The sequence below is a fragment of the Mastigoproctus giganteus genome, chromosome 9 (assembly GCF_048544385.1).
Source record: "Mastigoproctus giganteus isolate SK-2022 chromosome 9, ASM4854438v1, whole genome shotgun sequence".
Taxonomy (NCBI): Eukaryota; Metazoa; Arthropoda; class Arachnida; order Uropygi; family Thelyphonidae; genus Mastigoproctus; species Mastigoproctus giganteus.
In genome coordinates this window covers 216,391,479-216,411,235 of record NC_143583.1, presented here as the reverse complement: position 1 = coordinate 216,411,235, position 19,757 = coordinate 216,391,479, and the positions used below count along the sequence as shown (strand labels likewise).

The window sequence follows — 19,757 nt, the reverse complement described above, 5'->3', positions numbered from 1 at the left end:
CAGGAGTAGTAATGCAGCATCAAAAAAAAAAAAAAAAAAAAAAAGCTACTCTTACTGTACTTGAATACAAAACTTCAAAAAATAAAAAGTTTTCTTCATCCTCACAAGAGACAATTTACTGGTAATTTTTCATAGCTTGCCAGAAGTTCCACCTGTGATCTTCTGGCAAACTATGAAAAATGGGGTCTGATTTAAATATAACTGAACACATTTTTTAAAATAATTTTTGTTCTTGTTACCTTCATTTGCAAATAAAATGGTCTCCATTTTATTTGCACTATGTAAAATCTACAATTTCCATGCCATCATTGCTGTGGAAGGGGCATTGCTTGTTTGGTTGGGGGGAAGGGGGTTATAATCATATTTTTAAAGGCATATAGATCTACTTTAATGAATCCAAGTTAAATATTATATCATGAGGAAATTTTGGCTATGCAATCACTAATTTTTTTGAACACAGTACAATTATGAATTGGTTGCCATCCTTGGGGATGGCAACCAGTCTGTGACCAATACGGCCCATTTTGTGGTACCTGTTATTCATAAATATGTAAGGACATCTTCTTAAAATGGCTAGACTCTTAAAGAAGATGTCCAGGCCTCACCATACTCTGGTGAGGCATAAAACTCTACTTTTTTAGAATTGGTATTAGCCCCAGACATTTGCTGCCAGCCAAAAAAAAAAAGTAGTTAAGAAAATACAAATTATGCTTTTCCCTCCTCACGTAAGTACCAGCTGACCTTTGAATTTCTTCAAACTGTCAGCCTCAACTACCTGAAAATGCAACTTGTTCCAGTAATCAACATCTTGCTGGCTGAAAGAAAACTTGTACAATCAAGTCTAAACCTCTTTCCCTGTAATTTGAATTTATCATCACTATTTCTGGAATTATTTATAACAGTGAAAATTCTGCCTTCATTCATTTTACTAACCCCACTCAGAGCCTTATAAACCTCAATAAGGTCCTCTCTAAGGTGCATGGTTGCCAAGCTTTGTAGCCCACATAATCGAAGTCTTTCCTCATACAGCTGCAGTTCTGCCAATCTCACAATGCATGTCTGTCTTTGGATCCTTTCAAGAAGCTAAATGTCTTTTTATAGATGAGGTGTCCAAACTTGGACACAGTATTGCAAATGCAGTCTTACAATTGCCTTGTACCATGGAATTATGACCTTCCTATCTCTAAAAGGATATTGTTTGATAAATCATTAACAGGACACCATGGACTTTTCTGGTCATTCCACTGCTCACAAAACTTAATATCTGTCCATATCCCTTTTTTCTTCCCCCCCCCAATTTTTTTTTTTTTTTAAATTCAACCCTACTTATTTTGGGGTTGCTATTTCCCAAGTGTGAGACCTTGCATTTTGCTGCATTAAAACATAGCTGCAACTTTCTGACCATTCCTGAAGGAATGCTGCTTGGCACTGATCATTAGACTTTCTCAAGTCTTTATGTCATCTGCAAACTTTGACATCATGCCAATTATCCCTTCATCGATAATGTATATGAAAAGCAGAAACAACAGTGATCCAAGAACCAATCCTTGGGGTTGCCAAGCTCTCAAAAAAGATCCCACTTCTGATATTACACCAATTCAAAGAACATCCATTAATGACATCCCTCTGCCTTCTGCCCTGCAGTAATCCCAAAATATTCAAGCTTATGCAGTAACCTGTCATGAGAGACTGAGTGCTAAAATTCAAATAAACTGTGTTAAAATTGTTCCCTACACCTAGCTCATGAGTAACTGTGTCAAAATTTTAATTTCTGGAACTTGAGGATTGGTCACTCATAACTAGCAAGGTTTTTGTTGATTTATTGGATGACTGTTTTCTACAGCAGCATGTTCAGGAGGCAACCAGATGGAGTAATACACTTCATCAGATTATCAGTAGTGATTCTTCATGCATTAAGAATCTGCAGATAAAGGGACCACTAGGTGGCAGTGATCACATTGCTGATGTGGGATTTACTCAAAGAGGTAACTACCATCAGGGGTAAAAGGAAGGATTTTTGCTTTTGTAAAAGTGACTATGGTGGTCTGAGACAGTTTTTAAATTCTATACAGTGGAACCAACTGATGATGTTACCAACAGCAAATTCAAAATAGGAAGCATTCAAAGAATTAATCTTGGAAGCTACTAGGCTTCACATACCAACTAAGAAATATTGTTCAAGGTTTAGGCCTAAATGGATGTCAGATGAACTAATGAGACATGTGGCAGAGAAGAAAAATGCATGGGATACATATAAATTAATGGGTGACATGGAAGCCTAAGATAGATATAAGCTGGTCTATAACGAAGTCACAAAGGAGGTTAGGCAGGCAAAGGCAGATTACAAAAAATATTTGACAAAAGATGCAAAGAAAAACAGCAAAGAGTTCTTTACCTATGTAAACTCTAGAAGGAAGGGGATGAATCAGATTGGTCCACTGGATATCGATGGTTCAACTATTGATGATCCTGCTCAGGTAGCTAACAAACTGAATGAGTATTTTGCATCATCATTTACACATGAGGAGTTATTCAGGGAGGGGAATGCCACAGGTGTATTAAAATCTGGCAGTGAACTAAATTATTTTGTAATAACTGAGACCAAAGTGGAGCAAAAATTGTTGAAAATAAACATAAAGGCACCTGGGGGGATGGGACCTATCCAGTTATATTAAGTGAGGCAGCAAAGGAAATAAGCAAACTCTTAGCCATGATTATAAAAGCTTCCTTGGACTCAGGGGAAGTACCCATGGACTGGAGATGTGCAATTTGTGACCTCAATTCACAAAGGAGGATGAAAGGGTGACACGGGTAATTACAGACCTATTAGATTAACTTCTGTTCCCGAAAATTAATGGAGGCACTGGTTAAAGAAGCACTGCAGGATCATCTAGACAAGATTTCAATTATAGTTTGGACACAGCATGGGTTTGTTAAGGGGAAGTCTTGTCTGACCAATCTGATTTGATACTATGATGTGGTCACAAAGAAACTGGATGCAAAGAATAATTTTGATATCATATACGATCTCAGGAAGGCTTTTGATACTGTTGCACATGGAAGACTGCTGCATGAATTGGAGCAGTGTGGCGTTAAGGGCAAGTTGCTGCTATGAATAAAGAGATGGTTGAGTGGGAGAAGACAGAAATTGGTAATCAATAGACACTGCTGTTCTTGGACTAATGTTATTAGTGGATTTTCCCAGGGTTCATTTTCGATCCATTATTTGTTTCTGTATTTATTAATGATACTGATGAAGGTATATCAGGCTTAATGTCTAAGTTTGCAGACAATACAAAGGTTGGAAGGGTTGTTACTAATGCTAATGACAGTATGCTACTGCAACAGGACCTATAAAAGTTGAGCAGATGGGCTGAGAGGTGGCAACTGAAGTTTAACATTGACAAATGTAAATACTGAATATGGGTAGCAGTAACCCCAGTGTAATGTATCAACTACACTCAGGGTGGTAGAGAATGAAAAGGACTTGGGGATAATTGTGCAGTCAGATATGAAGTTTTCTGAGTTGTGCAGACTGTCTGCAAGAGTAGCTCATGATGTCTGTTGATGATATACAGGAATTTTTGGCTAAGGTAAAGAAAGCCTGCACGAGAAGCACGAAAAAGTTCGATGAAATTTTCCGGTAAAAGTACTTTGCCATAACGGCATTTGTATTGTTGCTCGCTCGATAAACAGATGGTGGGTGTTATCGGTCTGGAGTAGAAGTTGAATCCCACGGGAGATTGAAACCCTCCCGAAGTGGAGGGGGGTAACCTGACCTTTTTTCTTTATAATCACTAATTGAATCATGAACAGAGTCATATTGGAAGTTCTGGCGTCGTAAAAAATATTCATAATGTAGTTTCACCGGTAAACTTTTTCGAAAATCATTGTGCTTCTCGTGTGGGATTCCTTTTCCTTTTTTTTCTTTTCTTAATAAACGATTTATCCACTAATTCACCAGTGATTCTAAAGAAAAAAGGTCAGGTTACCCCCTCCACTTTGGGAGGGTTTCAATTTCTACTCCTGACCGATAACACCCACTGTCTGTTTATCGAGCGAGCAACAATACAAATGCTGTTACGGCAAAGTACTTTTACCGGAAAATTTCATCGAACTTTTGTGTGCTTCTCGTGCAGGCTTTCTTTACCTTCGCCGAATCTTTTTATCAGGGATAAGGAGATGATTATCCCCTTGTATAAGCAATGGTCAGGCCACACCTTGAGTTCTGTATACAGGTCTGGAGGACTCATTTTAGGAAGGATGTAGAGCTGCTGGAACAAGCACAGAGAAGAGCAACACGAGATTGGTGAGGGGGACAAAGGGGTGCTCTTACGAAGAAAGGCTTAAGTTCTGCAAATTGCAGCATCTAGAGACTACGCACCTGCAAGGTTGTTGTTGTTGTTATTTGGTTTTTAGGAGCATTAGCAACTAAGGCCATATTGCTCCGAGGATATGCGGTGGTCATTCCCTGACCTTTCCGCATCTTCCGTACTTGGTGGTCACAGGCTCGAATCCCAGTCTAATCAAGAAGTGTGTGCTACGCACTGCCGCTCCTGCCCACCTGCCTACGGAGGCGCCACCTGCAAGGTGATCTGACTGAGGTGTATTAGGCCTTGAGTGGATTGAGCAGACTCAATGCTGATGGAATTCTTCTTCTTGCCCAGATTAATTGCCTGAGGCGACCTAAATTCAAACTGAGGAAAGACAGTTGTACAATAGACATGCAGAAATTTCCTTTAGCCAGCATGAGGTTGATTGCTGGAATAAACTTCCATCTGTCATTGTAGAAGTTGACAGCTTAAATAAATTCAAGGAAAAACTAGACATGCATTTGGAGAAAATGGATGGGTGAATCGAGAAGGGTTTTTTTTGGCTGATGCTGTATAATATTGCTTTCTTGCATCATACTATTATTAGCTATATGGTGCAAGGAAGCCTGAGGCTTATGCTGCACCAGCCAAAAAAAAAAATTATGAATTACCCTGAGAGAGAGAGAGAGAGAGAGAGAGAGAGAGAGAGAGAGAGAGAGAGAGAGAGAGAGAGATATGCCTCTACTAATGCTAAAGTAGCTTAGCAGATTAGTTAAACATGATTTTCCTTAACGAAACCATGTTGTGTGTTCTTCAGAATATGACTTCTGTCTAAATGTCCATGGATTGCATTCTTCATCATTGTCTCAAAGATTTTCTGTACCACTGAAGTCAGACTAACCAGCGTGTAGTTACCAACTTCACTCCTGGAACCACCTTTATGTATTGCAATACACTGGCATTTCTCTAATCCAAAGGATTGTGTCTTGAGTGTAAAAATGCCTTCATAATTAATCTCAATGGTTCAATTACACTCTGGCTGCTTCTCTCAAAACTATTGGGTATATGCTATCAACTCCAGGAGCCTTACTTGCCTTTAGGTTCAAAAGTATTTCTAATAAACAGTCATCTGTAATTTTGACATTGCTAATTTCACATGGCTTAGCTTCATTTGCACAGCCTCTCCTCAGCATAAATGGTCTTTCATCAGTAAATACTGAGGTAAAGTACTTCAATTCATCAGCAAAATCAGCTGGGTTATCTGTCCAACACCCAGTTCATAAGGGTCCAAATTACTAATCTGATTCTTCTACTTCTTTTTATTCACATACATAAAAAAATCTCCTTGTCCCCATTCTTTGTTCCCTTGTCAACTGCTTTCTCATACTCTGCCTTGGCCTTCCTAGCCTCTTTTGAAGAAATAACAGTTGTATGAGAAGTGTAACACTTTTCCAGTGTGTTTGACTTCAGGTGTCCTGCAGGTGTCCTGCAGACAGTATGCTGGAGAACATTAATTTATACTTTCATGAAGCTTACTAACACTTTCACTGCTGAATGTATTTATGTACTGTATCTACAATGGCAATGTTCATGAACCCTATTATATGTCCGGTAATGCTATATCATGCAAGTGTAAAGTGTTTTCGTGTCTAATGGCACCAGGGGTTCTCCCCATCTCCACATCATGCACTTGAGGTAGGACATTGGATTAGTAACAGTGTCAGCCTGGACAGATTAGGCCTTGATCTTAATTTATATCTAGAAACATTAGACAGCCATGCAGCAATATCAGGGGATTAATAGCAATAAAATGGAGGCTGCTATTTGGCAGGGCTGGCAGTGACTAGATGTACTTTCTCATACCAAATCCAAGAGAATCTATTATTGTTGAAAATATCACATAAAAGCATTCAGTTCTCCATTAAGGAGTTTCATTTTCTCCTATATATCACTTAATTTTTGATGTTGATAGCTAGCAGCATCCATTTTTCTTGTAAGCACATAAATTTTAGCTAAAGATATTCAATCTGCAATTAATGATAAATTATTTTTCTACACCATTAACTAGTAGCTGACAAACTCTCCCAAACTGCAGCAGAATTAAATACACCATGTCAACCCGTTCACAAGTGAGTTTCCCAAACACTTCATTCAGGATTAATTCATCACATTGCTAATAAGTATCCCATACATGTCATTGTCTAATATGCAGCATTAAAAAATGATACACTTTTTACACAGCAATATTCCATTAATACATAACACTTCCAGATCTGAATTCTAGGGAATTTCTACAATTAATTCGTACAATTTTGCCCAAATAAAAAAAACTGAGGATAAAAGGTGTGCAGATTCTCCTTAAATTTTCAAAGCTATTTTTCATGTTGCCATCTTTATCTACAGTTGGTTAGAAACAAAGATATCATAATCCAACACATACTGGAAAAGCCAAGACAATTTCTAAGTTTGCTTTCAGTCAGACTATACCTGATGGTTGAAACAACCTTCCATCTGGTGTTGTGGAAGTAGGCAATTTGAATAAATTTAAGGAGGAATTAGATATATTATTAGAGGGGATGGATGATGTGGGAAGTGTTTTTTTTTTTTTTGTTTGCTTATTTTTATTTTATTTTATATTTATTTTTTGGCTGATGCTGTATAAGCTTGCTTCTATGCATCATTTGCCAATACATCATCTTTCACAATTCTACAAAATATTATTTGTCGTTGTTGCTGTAAAAATGACCTTAGGTATCTTACCTGAGGAACAAACTCAACTTCCAGCTCTCCAGAAAAATAAAGTTTCTCAAAAAGGGAATTTTCTCCAACATAAGATGCCACCACACACTTAATCTGAAATATATTAAAAATTTTATCAAGTGAAATATTGCCACAACAAACTTTATAAATTAAATTGAAATCACCAGCTAATACAGTTCCCAATCAAGTTATCTCTCTCTCTCTCTCTCTCTCTCTCTCTCTCTCTCTCTCTCTCTCTCTCTCACACACACACACACACACACACACACACACACACACACACACACACACACACACACACACACACACACACACACACACGAAACAATGCTAGGATCATAGTATATAAATTTTATGAATTAAAGTATCAGTCAAGTCATCAAATGCATGCATAGGATTATCAGAACCATGGTCTTGCTCTGACACTGGGGATGCAGAATTTGAAATCTTCATGTACAGAAGGGACATACGAATATATTTTTCCCTTAAGGTGGTTCCCAAAGATCACTGTACAATCTGCTGAAGTCATTTGTGTGGTATCATCTCTGCATAGGCAATAATGTGAATAATTCTGGGTTTAGGAACAGATTTATTTGCAGCGGGCTCTACTGAATCCCCATGAACCCCCCCATGACATCTAGTGGATCCATAAATGAAATCCTTAATGCATGAAGGGGCACTACGAATAATCAAAATGCAGAGTATTTTCATCTCTTGTTGCTTTCTAATATGTTAGTATAGAAAACTATTCATCCAGAAAATCCAGTGATATTCTTATAATATGTGAGTGATCGATCCACAAATTCCAGGCAATTAAAATTAAAAATTCACTATAATAAGACATTCTGATTTACTCAACTACCTATTTGTGTGTATAGTCTTTCATTATTTATCATAGTCACTTGGCCTATTAGCTACTCATACATTTTTTTATTTTCTTAGTTCTTATTTCACACTAAACACACTGAACATTACATTGGCCACCACCACCCATATGAATATGTTGTACTGCCTCAGAATCTGTTTCAAAACCAAGAACAATGTTAAGAAACCCCTCCTCTTCCCTTCCCTTTAGAAAATCCTAACTGGGAATATGGATTCCTGTTGTAACAATTTATTTCAATCCACTGTGCCTTCCTTATAGCTGTATTAATACTGTCAAATGAAGCAAAAAAGCAAGCTTATAAACAGCATCAGCAAAAAAAAATTTAAAAGAAAAGCCAACACTTCCAATATCACCTCCTGTCCATCCTCTCTAATAGCTTGTCTAGTTCTTCCCTGAATTTATTCAAACTATCCAAATTGGAGTTTGTTACAACAATCAACCACCCTCTGGCTGAAATCAGCAAAAACACATCTGACCCACAACCATCCCTCCTCAATTTCAATTTATTATTTATTATTATTATTAGCCATAAGGTGCAAGAAAGGCTGAGGCTTATACTATACCAGCCAAAAAAAAATTTCCAAGTTACCCTGAGAGAGAGAGAGAGAGAGAGAGAGAGAGAGAGAGAGAGAGAGAGAGAGAGAGAGAGAGAGAGAGAGAGAGAGAGAGAAGTAGAACAGAATCACCAAGAAAGAGAAGAAGAATGATAAATGCTCCATCATTTGTGCAATCTGAGCAAGGGGAAGAATTCCATAAGCATCAAGCTCATTCAATCCATTCAAAGCCTTAAACACCTCAATCAGATCTCCTTGCAGTTGTCTAGTCTCCAAACACTGCAATTTCAGAACTGAAGCCTTTCCTGAAAAGAGCACCCTTTCATTCCACTCACTAATCTTGTTTCTCTTCTCTAGACCAACTCCAACAAATCCACATCCTTCCACAAATGAGGCTTGCGGACTTGTATGTACTATTTGAGATGTGACATAACCATTCCCTTAAACAAATGAGATAGTGTAAAGTGTAAAGTATAAAGTGTGTTAGCTGTCTGATGTCACCAGCGGTTTCCCCCATCTCTGCACTCTGTTCTCTGTTTTAAATTTCTGGCCTTCACAGAGTGAAGGCCAGAGATTTAAAAAGTGTGTGGGGAGTGGAAGGATGTGTAGTGTTCCGTTGTTCTTCTGACCATTTAGCCATTGGGCCCCTGCTGGGACCCACCATTACTGCACTTGGCCCCGGGGAGGCAGGTCAGGTACCTAGTAGATTTTATTTTGTACTCTGGCAGGCCCTGCCACCTAGTACCGAAGATTTCAGTGCCAAGGGCCTATGTGAAAAAAAACAAAAAAAAGAGGGGGTTAACGCTAGAATATAAAAGGCCGAGAGAGAGGTTTATGTAAGCGCGGTTTAAATTTGGACGTTATTAATTGATAAATTGTGGGGTGTACACTGCAGGTTAGACAGAGTAGGGGGGACACTGAAGGCTAGGGGAAATATAGAGGTATGGGGATGATAGAGAAAGTCAGTGAGGCAGGCCTGTACCTCACCAGGCAGAAGGGGGGAAGGAGGGGAGGAGACAGGGACCCCCATCCAGGGAGGAGAGTAAAATAAAACCATACAGTGCTCAGTTTGATTGCCAATGTGGCTTGTGGCAGAGAAGCTGAGTGGTATCTCCAATGTCTGGGTTTGGAGTCTTGCATTTGGAGTCAGGTCCCGGTTGATCTTGCCCACAGATTCAATTGCAGATATCAGCCCGATGGAACTTGGATGAAGGAAGTGAATTTCAGTTGAATTGAGCTTCGAAGGGGCTGGCAGTTGATGCTACTGGAGAGGGATGCCCAGAATCTGTCTCAAGTTATTGGTGTTGGTGGTTTAACAGGCTCCTTAATGTTCTTCATCTGTAGAAGACATAATGTGTACAAAAGTGTGAAGTATTTATAATTGTCATGGGTATGAATTAGTATATGTTCTTGGTCCTTTGGCAAATTAGTAATCTTTGTGATCAGAATAGATCTCAAGTCTTTGTAGTCAGGACAGTCATACATTATATGGTGCCAAGATTTGTCAGTGCCACAGTGGCAGCATGAATCATCTGTGATGTCCACAGACATTAATTTTTCTTGTATTGACCCATGGCCTGTAAGGAGGTACATTATGTACAAGCCAGGGGGGAAACCAGCTTGGGGCTTTTGGGAATGCGAACATGACTTCAGGGATGAATTTCTTTGTAATTGCTCCCTTAGTGGATGCCGTCCATCTGTCCTGCCAGGCCTGCTGCAAGTGAGCAAGAATTGCCTTTTCACTGTCTTGCACTTGATTGCCAGGTTGGTGGTGAATTCAATGGTCGTAGAGGAGATTCCTTTGGACAGATGATAGAACATGCCACATCTAATTATTTCAAGGTATGGAGGGAGCACTCGAGCGAGGACTTGGACAGCAGCAGTGCTCACAGTGCAGCAGGCTCTGGTGATGGTAAGTAGTATCGCTCTTTGAATATTGGCTAATTTCTTCTGATTTGTGACAATAGTTGCCCAGTGATACCAGACCCCTCAGCATATGAGATGGCTGGAATAAATACTGCTTTGTAAAACAGGACTAGGGTACTTCGGTTTAAACCCCAGTCCCTGCAGGTGACCCTTGCCATCAATGCTGTGTAATTTCTTGTCTTCTTTTGGATATACTGTAGGTGTGGGAGGAAGGACAGTTTTGTGGTCCAGGATCAAACCAAGGCATTTAAGATGGGTGTGGTGCTTGATGGTTGTGCCATTGATCTTAATCTGCAGTGGTCTGGTTGAGCTTAGGTTCCCTTTCAGGAGGATGCTGAGGTTTTCTCAGCTGAAATTGTCAGGTTGTGCTGAGTAGCCCACACCTGGAGGAGCCAGAGTGCTCGGTTAGCCAAAATTTCAAGTTGGGCCCTTGAGCTGGCAGGAATGGAAAGGTTCAAATCATCTGCATAGGCTTGGGACTTAACATGTACAAGGTCTTGATTTAGGAACTCATCCAGGACCATGTCCCAGAAAGTTGGTCCTAGAACTGAGCCCTGTGGGTACCCCCTATGGATCTTTCTGATCACTCTGGAGTAGGAAGTCTCTACACTGACAGATCTTCACATAGATAGCTCTTAATGCAGGAGTAGAGATTTTTAGGAATCTGTGCTTGCCTGAGCCTGCCAAGGATGCTTAGCCACCAAAGTGAGTTGAACGCCCGGCGAAGTTAACTGCAATTACAAGGAAGTGTTATCAGGTTATTTAGTGCATCTACTGTCGAGTGCCCCTGAGGGAATCCATACTGGTTGTTGGCCTGTAGGTTTGTGTTGGTATAATACTTGTGAATTCTGAAGAAGATGAGTCTCTCAAAGAATTTGCTGAGAATAGTTAGGAGGGTGATTGGTCTGTATGATAATGGCTGTTGTGGCAGTTTATTTGGATTCTTGAGGAGAAGTCGAAGATTAGCTGTCTTCCAATCACGTGGAAAGGATCCTTTTTCCAGACAGTGGTTGAAAAGGTTCAGCAGTAAGTATTGTAATCTGCTACTCTTCTGACAATCTCAGACTCCAGAAGGTCAGGACCTGGGCATTTCCTGTCCTTGAGTTTCAATACTGCTCGATGAAGTCCCTCCAGGGTGACGGGCTCTTCGTTTCCTGCGTGGTGTAGCAATCATTGGAGGCATACAGTTGGGCTTGTGTGGGTGTGAAGTCAGAGATTGGTGGCTGGAAAATGCTATTGAGTATATTATTAATTGACTGCTCCCAGGTAGTGGTTATTGTGCCTTGCGGTGTGAGAGTGGTTGTCAAAACCTCTCCCCTGGGGAGTTTATTGGTGGTAATTTTATATACCAACCCCCAAGGGCCAACATTCCCAGTCAATGCCACCAGATGGTCCCAAGATGTCCTTTTTTCTTTGGTGGATTAGAGCTGTATAGGTGATCCTGACTATTCTATATTGTTGTCTCAAGACCTCTACCTCTGGCTGCGGCCATGCTCCTTGCTCTTTGGAAAGCTTTCCTTTTACTATTTGGCTGGAATAGTTATGGCTGGAAAATGCTATATAATAATTATGGCTGGAAAATGCTATTGAGTATATTATTAATTGACTGCTCCCAGGTAGTGGTTATTGTGCCTTGCGGTGTGAGAGTGGTTGTCAAAACCTCTCCCCTGGGGAGTTTATTGGTGGTAATTTTATATACCAACCCCCAAGGGCCAACATTCCCAGTCAATGCCACCAGATGGTCCCAAGATGTCCTTTTTTCTTTGGTGGATTAGAGCTGTATAGGTGATCCTGACTATTCTATATTGTTGTCTCAAGACCTCTACCTCTGGCTGTGGCCATGCTCCTTGCTCTTTGGAAAGCTTTCCTTTTACTATTTACCTCTCTGCGGAGGCACTGCTGCTCTGGGGACCACCAGGGAACAGCACTGGGGAGCAGATTTTTTCATTTAAAGGTTGTGGTACAGGCGTTTGTAATGGCTCTGGTGCCCTTCTGGACCCAGCAAGTTACAGTCCCCTGCAGGAAGTTGCATGACAGAGATGTCCAGAGCTGCTATGAAGTTGTCCTAGTTAGCATTTTCTATTTTAAATCTGTTCAGTGTGAGTTTGGAATTCAATCGTTGCTGTTGGATTCTAGACATTTGGAAGGTTATGGCCCGGTGGCCCGAGGTGGTCCAGGCCTCCTGGACACACCAGCCAGAGATGTAGCCAGTCATCTGTTTGCTAGCCAGGTCAAATATTGATATCAATATTTGATTCCCAGAGAGTGGATGAGAATGTTGACAAACTGTGTGGTCTATTTAATATGGTAAGCTGTGAATTGGAGATAAACATTAGCATTTACCCCGGGGGCTCACATCTGGTGAGTATGGGCTTGGCAAACCCAGGGTTCTGAGCTGGATATCATCATTCTTCTCTTTCTTGGTGATGCCTTCTACTTCTCTCTCTCACACGCACGCACACACGCACACACACACACACACACACACACACACACAGGGGGTAACTCGGGAATTTTTTTTTTTTTTTTTTTGGCTGGTGCAGCATAAGCTTCAGGCTTCCTTGTACCATATGGCTAATAATAATAATAATAATAATAATAATAATAATAATTAGCATTAGCATTAGTAGAGGCATTTGATGCAAGAAAGCAAGCTTATGCAGCATCAGCCAAAAAAAAAAAAAATAAAGTAAAATAAATAAATAAAAAATAATCACTTCCACTTCACCCCTCTGTTCGTTCGAAATGCCTGTCCAGCTGAGCCTTAAACTTATTTAGGCTATCAACTTCCACGACAAGGGATGGAAGTCTGTTCCACTACCAACCACCCGCCGGCTAAAGGCAAATTTCCGCACATCTATCCTACATCTGTCTTTCCTCAATTCGAACTTATGCCCTCTCAGGTGATTATTCTGAGCAAGAGAAAGAATCCCATCAGCATTGAGCATGCTCAAACCATTCAAGGCTTTGTACACCTCTATCAGATCACCTCGCTGGTACCTAGTCTCCAGACACTGTAATTCGCAAAACTTAAGCCTTTCTTCGTAAGAGCACCCTTTGTTCCATTCACTAATCTTGTTTCTCTTCTCTGTACTCGTTCCAGCAGCTCTACATCCTTCTTGAAATGAGGCCTCCAGACCTGTATACAGTACTCTAGGTGTGGCCTGACCATTGCCTTATACAAGGGAATAATCACCTCCTTATCCCTGTTAGAAAAATTCCTATATAACATTGACAATACACCATGAGCTACTCTTGCAGCCCGTCTGCACTGCTCAGAGAACTTCATATCTGCCTGCACAACCACACCCAGGTCCCTTTCATTCTCTACCACTGTCAGTGTTGTACCACAGAGTTGATACGTTGCTCTGGGGTTGCTGTTTCCCATGTGTAGTACTTTACATTTGTCAGTGTTAAACTTCATTTGCCACCTCTCAGCCCATCTGCTCAACCTTTCCAGATCCTGTTGCAGCAGCATAGTGTCAGTAGTGTCCTTGACAACCCTGCCAACCTTCGTATCGTCTGCAAACTTGGACATTAAGCTTGATATACCATCATCAATATCATTTATAAATACAGAGAACAATAAAGGACCCAATACTGAACCCTGAGGGACTCCACTAATAACATTAGTCCACGATGAGCAGTGTCCATTGATTACCACTCTCTGTCTTCTCCCCCTCAACCACCCCTTTATCCATAGCAGCAATTTGCCTCCAATGCCACACTGCTCCAATTTGTGCAGCAGTCTTCCATGTGCAACAGTTTCAAAAGCCTTTCTAAGATCCAAGTATATAATATTAAAGTTATTCCCTGCATCCAGTTCTTTTGTGACTGCATCATAGTATCCAATCAAATTGGTCAGGCAAGACTTCCCCTTAACAAAACCATGCTGTGTCCGAGCTATAACTGAAGTCTTGTCTAGATGATCCTGCAGTGCTTCTTTAACCAGTGCCTCCATTAAATTTTCGGGAACAGAAGTTAAACTCACAGGTCTATAATTATGTGTGTCAGCCTTTGATCCTCCCTTGTGAATTGGGGTCACATTTGCACATCTCCAGTCCATGGGTACCTCCCCTGAGTCCAAGGAAGCTCTCATAATTATGGCTAAGGGTTTGCTTACTTCCTTTGCTGCCTCCTTTAATATAACTGGATAGATCCCATCCACCCCAGGTGCCTTTCTTGTGTTTATCTTCAACAATTTCTCCTCCACTTTACTCTCAGTTATTACAAGATTCTCTAGCTTACTGCTAGAGTTGAATACACCTCTGGCATTCCCCTCGCTGAATAACTCCTCATGTGTGAATGTCGATGCAAAATATTCATTTAGTTTGTTAGCTACCTGAGTAGGGTCATCAACAGTTGACCCATCGATATCAAGTGGACCAATCTGATTCATCCCCTTCCTTCTAGAGTTTACATAAGTAAAGAACTCTTTGCTGTTTTTCTTTGCATCCCTTGCCAAGGATCTCTCGTAATCTGCCTTCGCCTGCCTAACCTCCTTTGTAACTTGGTTACAGATCAACTTGTATCTATCATAGGCTTCTGTGTCACGTGTTAATTTGTATGTATCCCATGCATTTTTCTTCTCTGCCATATGCCTCATTAGTTCATCTGACATCCATCTAGGCCTAAACCTTGAACAATAAACTCTTCCAATTGATGCCCATTGCGGGTGCCACTAAGGTCATCAGATCCTGCAAACCAAGCAGGAGAGCGGCAGTTTACATCCTCTCCCCTCACGATAATTTTCTCATTGGGAAAGAGGGCCGCTATGTTTTTCAGATAGTTTATTGTTGGTAGAATATCCTCTCCCAGTCTGTTATATATAGAAACCACATAAAAGGTTCCAAGTGGGGCCTATGACATGCAGTCTCTGCACATCCTGGGCAGTGCAGAGACTTGATATTTTGGTGGTAGTGAGTTCTGGGTTCCTGACTACAAATGCCACCCAGGGAGTTTCATTATCTGCTTGAATTATTTTGTATACAAGTGGGTAACCCTGCACCTGCTTGGCACGGGTATAAGGTTCTTGAAGGATCATGATGTCGATATTTTCCTCATTTGCAATTACTTTTAGCTGCTCTAGAACTGCCTTGGCCCACTACGCATTAAGTTGGATGAATAAACTGTTTAAGGCATAGGCCCATAATCGGTTCTACTTTGTTCTGCTTGCTTTGCGCTTAGATAAACTGGACAACTGTTGTCTCTTATTGAATGATTATGAGAAAGTTTTGAGCTTTTGCAGTTTGCGTAGACAGGCTTGCTGGTTTTGTTGGGGCAGTCCTTATACTGATTTCCCTTCTGGGCACAGTGCCTACAGTTTGACTCCACCTGAGTGCAGGTGTGGCCAAACCTGCAGCAGTTGAAACACTTTGGGACAGCCATGTGTTCTTTAAAACGATGGCTGCTTCAATCTATATATATTCTGTCTTGATTTTTTATTGTATTCCAAGTCTGACTTAGACTTTTTATGAAATTTTGGCTTAATAAGCTCTTCTGGGGCCGAGTCAGGTGAGAAGCTTGCAGGTTACGGAAGTATAGTTCCTTGGTGATTTGCATAGGTGTGGGGTCCTTGCTGACATCAAACAAATGGGATAATCATAATTACCTCCTTATCACTACTGGCAAAATTCATTGACAATATAACACTGACAAAAGCCCCAAGGGCTGTCCTGGCAGCTGAGTTAGCCATGTTGTGATAAAGACCCGTGAAAATTCCTCGTGTCATTGTCAGGATTTGTCCCAGCAGAGAGAGAGAGAGAGAGAGATTGCATTAGACTGGAGATATACCAATGGATCGTCAGATCGTCAATATATAAAGTGCCTGGATGCAAATCATATATTGGCACCCTTCATCTCATTGGACTGTGCACCCATCACCAATATAAATTGGTGTGAAGGGTTAACAGGCAAACAAAAAGTACCTAGTGAGATTGGCAAAGCACAGCATTCATCTGTATGAAAAAAGACTGAATATGTGTGTCAGCCAATTAACCACCTCACAGGAGACCCTGATTAAGGTATATGAATGAAGGAGAAATATTTCAGTTTTAATGCAATCAGAAGAAGCTAAAATTTCAAATTATGAAGGAAGATGTTTGGGCAAGGTGGAACAAATTTTCTTGTAGCCAGCAAGCTGTTCACTCTTGTAATAATTTGCTTGGTAGTTGAGGCTTGGAGAAATTCAAAAATTGGCTAAAGTATTTATTTTATTTTTTAAATAATTTTTCTTATCTTATCTTCCTTCATGGATTAGGCGATCCGCCTGTTCCGATCTCGAAGAGGTCTGCCCATCTTTTCTTTGGTCTTCCTCTGTCTCTTTTTCCTTTTGCTCTATATGTATAAGCTAATTTAGGGAACCTATTATCTTCCATTCTTTCTACATGTTCTTTCCATCTTTGTCTATATTCTATAATTTTTCCATTAATCGAGTAAATCTTTAATTACTTTCTAATATTTACGTTCAGTATTTTATCTAATTTTGTACATCCTTTAACATATCTTAAAAATTTCATTTCTGCAGCTTGTATTCTATTAATGACTCTTTGTTTTGGTATCCATGTTTCCGAACCATAAAGAAGTGTTAGTATTGCCATTACTTTGTAAAATTTCAATTGTGTTTCTTTCCTTGTTTTTTTAGCCAGAGTTCTTTTTATTGTTCCACATATAGTTTGAAATTTCGCCAATTTCTGGTTCATATCTTCTTCGACATCATATGTCATATCACATCCTAGATATTTAAAATGTTTTACTTGTTCTAATATTTTATTGTCTATAACTATTTTTGTTCTCACCGTATTTTTCCCTTTAAAAGCCATTGTTCTAGTTTTCATCATTGATTTTTTAACTTTATATTCTTCTGTTATTTGGTTTAATTCAAATACTGCTCTTTGTAAATTATCTTCACTATCTTGAATAATTACTTCATCTTGAATAGTTACTTTTCCAATTCTTCCTTCGTTGTCAGATCTATATCATTAACTGGGTCTAACTGTATCTGTTCTGTTTGATATGTTGGGTCTTTCCACAATTCTTCATAATTAACCCCGGGGGCTCACATCTGGTGAGTATGGGCTTGGCACACCCAGGGTCCTGAGCTGGATATCATCATTCTTCTCTTTCTTGGTGATTCCCTTCTAATTTTGACACACACACACACACACACACACACACACACACACACACACACACACACTCTCTCTCTCTCTCTCTCTCTCTCTCTCTCAGGGTTACTCGGGAACTGTTTTTTTTTTCCTGGTGCAGCATAAGCCTCAGGCTTCCTTGCATCATATGGATATTAATAATAATAATAATAATGTTTTTTCCATTGTTCTTCCTTTATTATATTTATTCTTGAAGTGTCTTTTTCTGTGCTATTCAAGTGTTTCATCATTTTATATGCCAAATTTTGTCTTCCATGAACATCATGTTCTATTGTGCTTATAAATCTATCCCATGACTCTGCTTTAGCCTTCCTTATTATATCTTTAGTTTTATTGCGTTCTTGTTTATATATTTCTTCATTCTCACTTGTCTTGTTTTGTATATATTTAAGATATTTATCTTGTACTGCTTTAGCTATTTCTTCATTCCATATCTTTACCCCCTCTTCTTATAGTTTTGCCTGAATTGTCCTAGTGTCTCTTTTGCTATCTTTTGAAATATATTTCGTATATTATTCCATTCTTCTTCTATTTGTTCTCTTTCCAATGTTTTACTTATTTCGTCTTTAATCCTTTTTTCATATAAATTTTGTATACTTTCTTCTTGAAGTAGATATACTTTATAACTCAACTCCTCCTTCCCCTGTTTAATAGCTTTTCTCTTCTTCCATTTAACCCATAACTCTATTTTTGAAGCCACTAAAAAAATGACCTGAATTAATATCATATCCTCTAAACACCTTAGTATCTCGACATTGTTTTGATAATTTTTGGTTTACTATTATATAGACTATTATTGATTGTGTATCTCTTGCCGACCATGTATATTTATGTATATCACGTTTTCTAAAAAAGTGTTGCAAAATCTCTTAATTTATATCCATTTCCATTTACTTTATTTTCTCCATAACATCCCATAATATTTTTTATTGGTTTATTCCCTACCTGAGCATTATAATCTCCCAAAATAAGTACATGGTCCTTTTTTATATTCTTATCTAGTTCTTTTTATAACTCTAAATAAAATTTATTTGTTTCTTCCTCTTTTCCATCTTCTGGAGCATAAATTCCAATTATACATAAATAACCTCTGTCTAATTTAAATCTTGCTGTTATTATTCTATTATTTATAAATGTGTAGCTCTGTATTTTGGTTTTCCATTTCCGATCTATTAATATTGCTACCCCTCCACAAGCTCTTTCTTTTGATTTACTCCACTGTATATCATAATCTTTCGTACCTTTTAATTTTTTCTTTGTTTCTGTTATTACTGCTATATTTACTTTCTTCTGTTTTAAATGTTTAAGTATTTCGACTTCTTTATATCTTAATCCTCCTCTTATGTTCCATGTTGCAATATTTAAAATGTCCATTATTCCTTTATTTTTCGTTTCCTTTTTCCAGTCCGAGTCGTATCCCTTTGTCCGTCCAGTTTTCCTTTTTGAGTTTTTATTTTTTTTACAAGGGAGGGAACCAGCCTCCCGCAAAACCCCCAACCTGGGGGTTGTGCAGGAGGCTAGTTTAAATAATTTATTATTTTTATTTATTTGTTTTATTATTATTGTTTTTTTGCTTGTGCAGTGAAAACCTGTTTTCACTGCACCTTGCACCATATGTCTAATACTGTTACTGCTTTCACCTCACATAAATGGAAGGGAGGGGCGGAGAGTGAAGGGATTTGTTTACACTCAATGCTTGTCAGTACCATACAGCAGACTCCCAATTATCTGAGGGTGGATTAACCGTGGTCTCTATGGGCCAAGGGAGTCTAAATCAGTCCATATCAGATAAAGAAATATATGGGATTCATTATAGGTATTTGTTTATATTTTGTAATTTTCCTGTAGACAAGACTGATGAATTTTCATAAATCTCATCCCCACCTTTCCTTTTTTGTGCCTAATGGTTCACTCTAGTCATAATTCTTTTTGTTAATCAGTAGCGAACTGTAAATTCTGGACCTTTATGCAATATTCACAAAGAATCCCTCAACCCTGCACTCTTTAATAACAAAACCATCCAAACTCCCTAACCCTTTAGAAACCCCAAGCTGGTGAACCTGGTAGTGTGGTGGTTTCACCACTTGGTTTCACTACTATACTGTTAATTCTAGCATTCTTCTCAGAGTTATTATTATTATTAACTTCAGTC

At 39.2% G+C, this 19,757-nt stretch overlaps 1 protein-coding gene across 1 annotated transcript in view; it reads right to left on the bottom strand.

Moving 5' to 3' along the window:
* The window catches only part of LOC150081122 (succinyl-CoA:3-ketoacid coenzyme A transferase 1, mitochondrial-like), a 233,504-nt gene that overhangs the window by 138,156 nt on the left and 75,591 nt on the right, over positions 1 to 19,757 (bottom strand). The window contains exon 5 of the mRNA XM_090380930.1: positions 7,074 to 7,166. Within this exon, the coding sequence (XP_090237056.1) occupies positions 7,074 to 7,166 (93 nt within the window). The remainder of the gene's footprint in view (positions 1 to 7,073; positions 7,167 to 19,757) is intronic.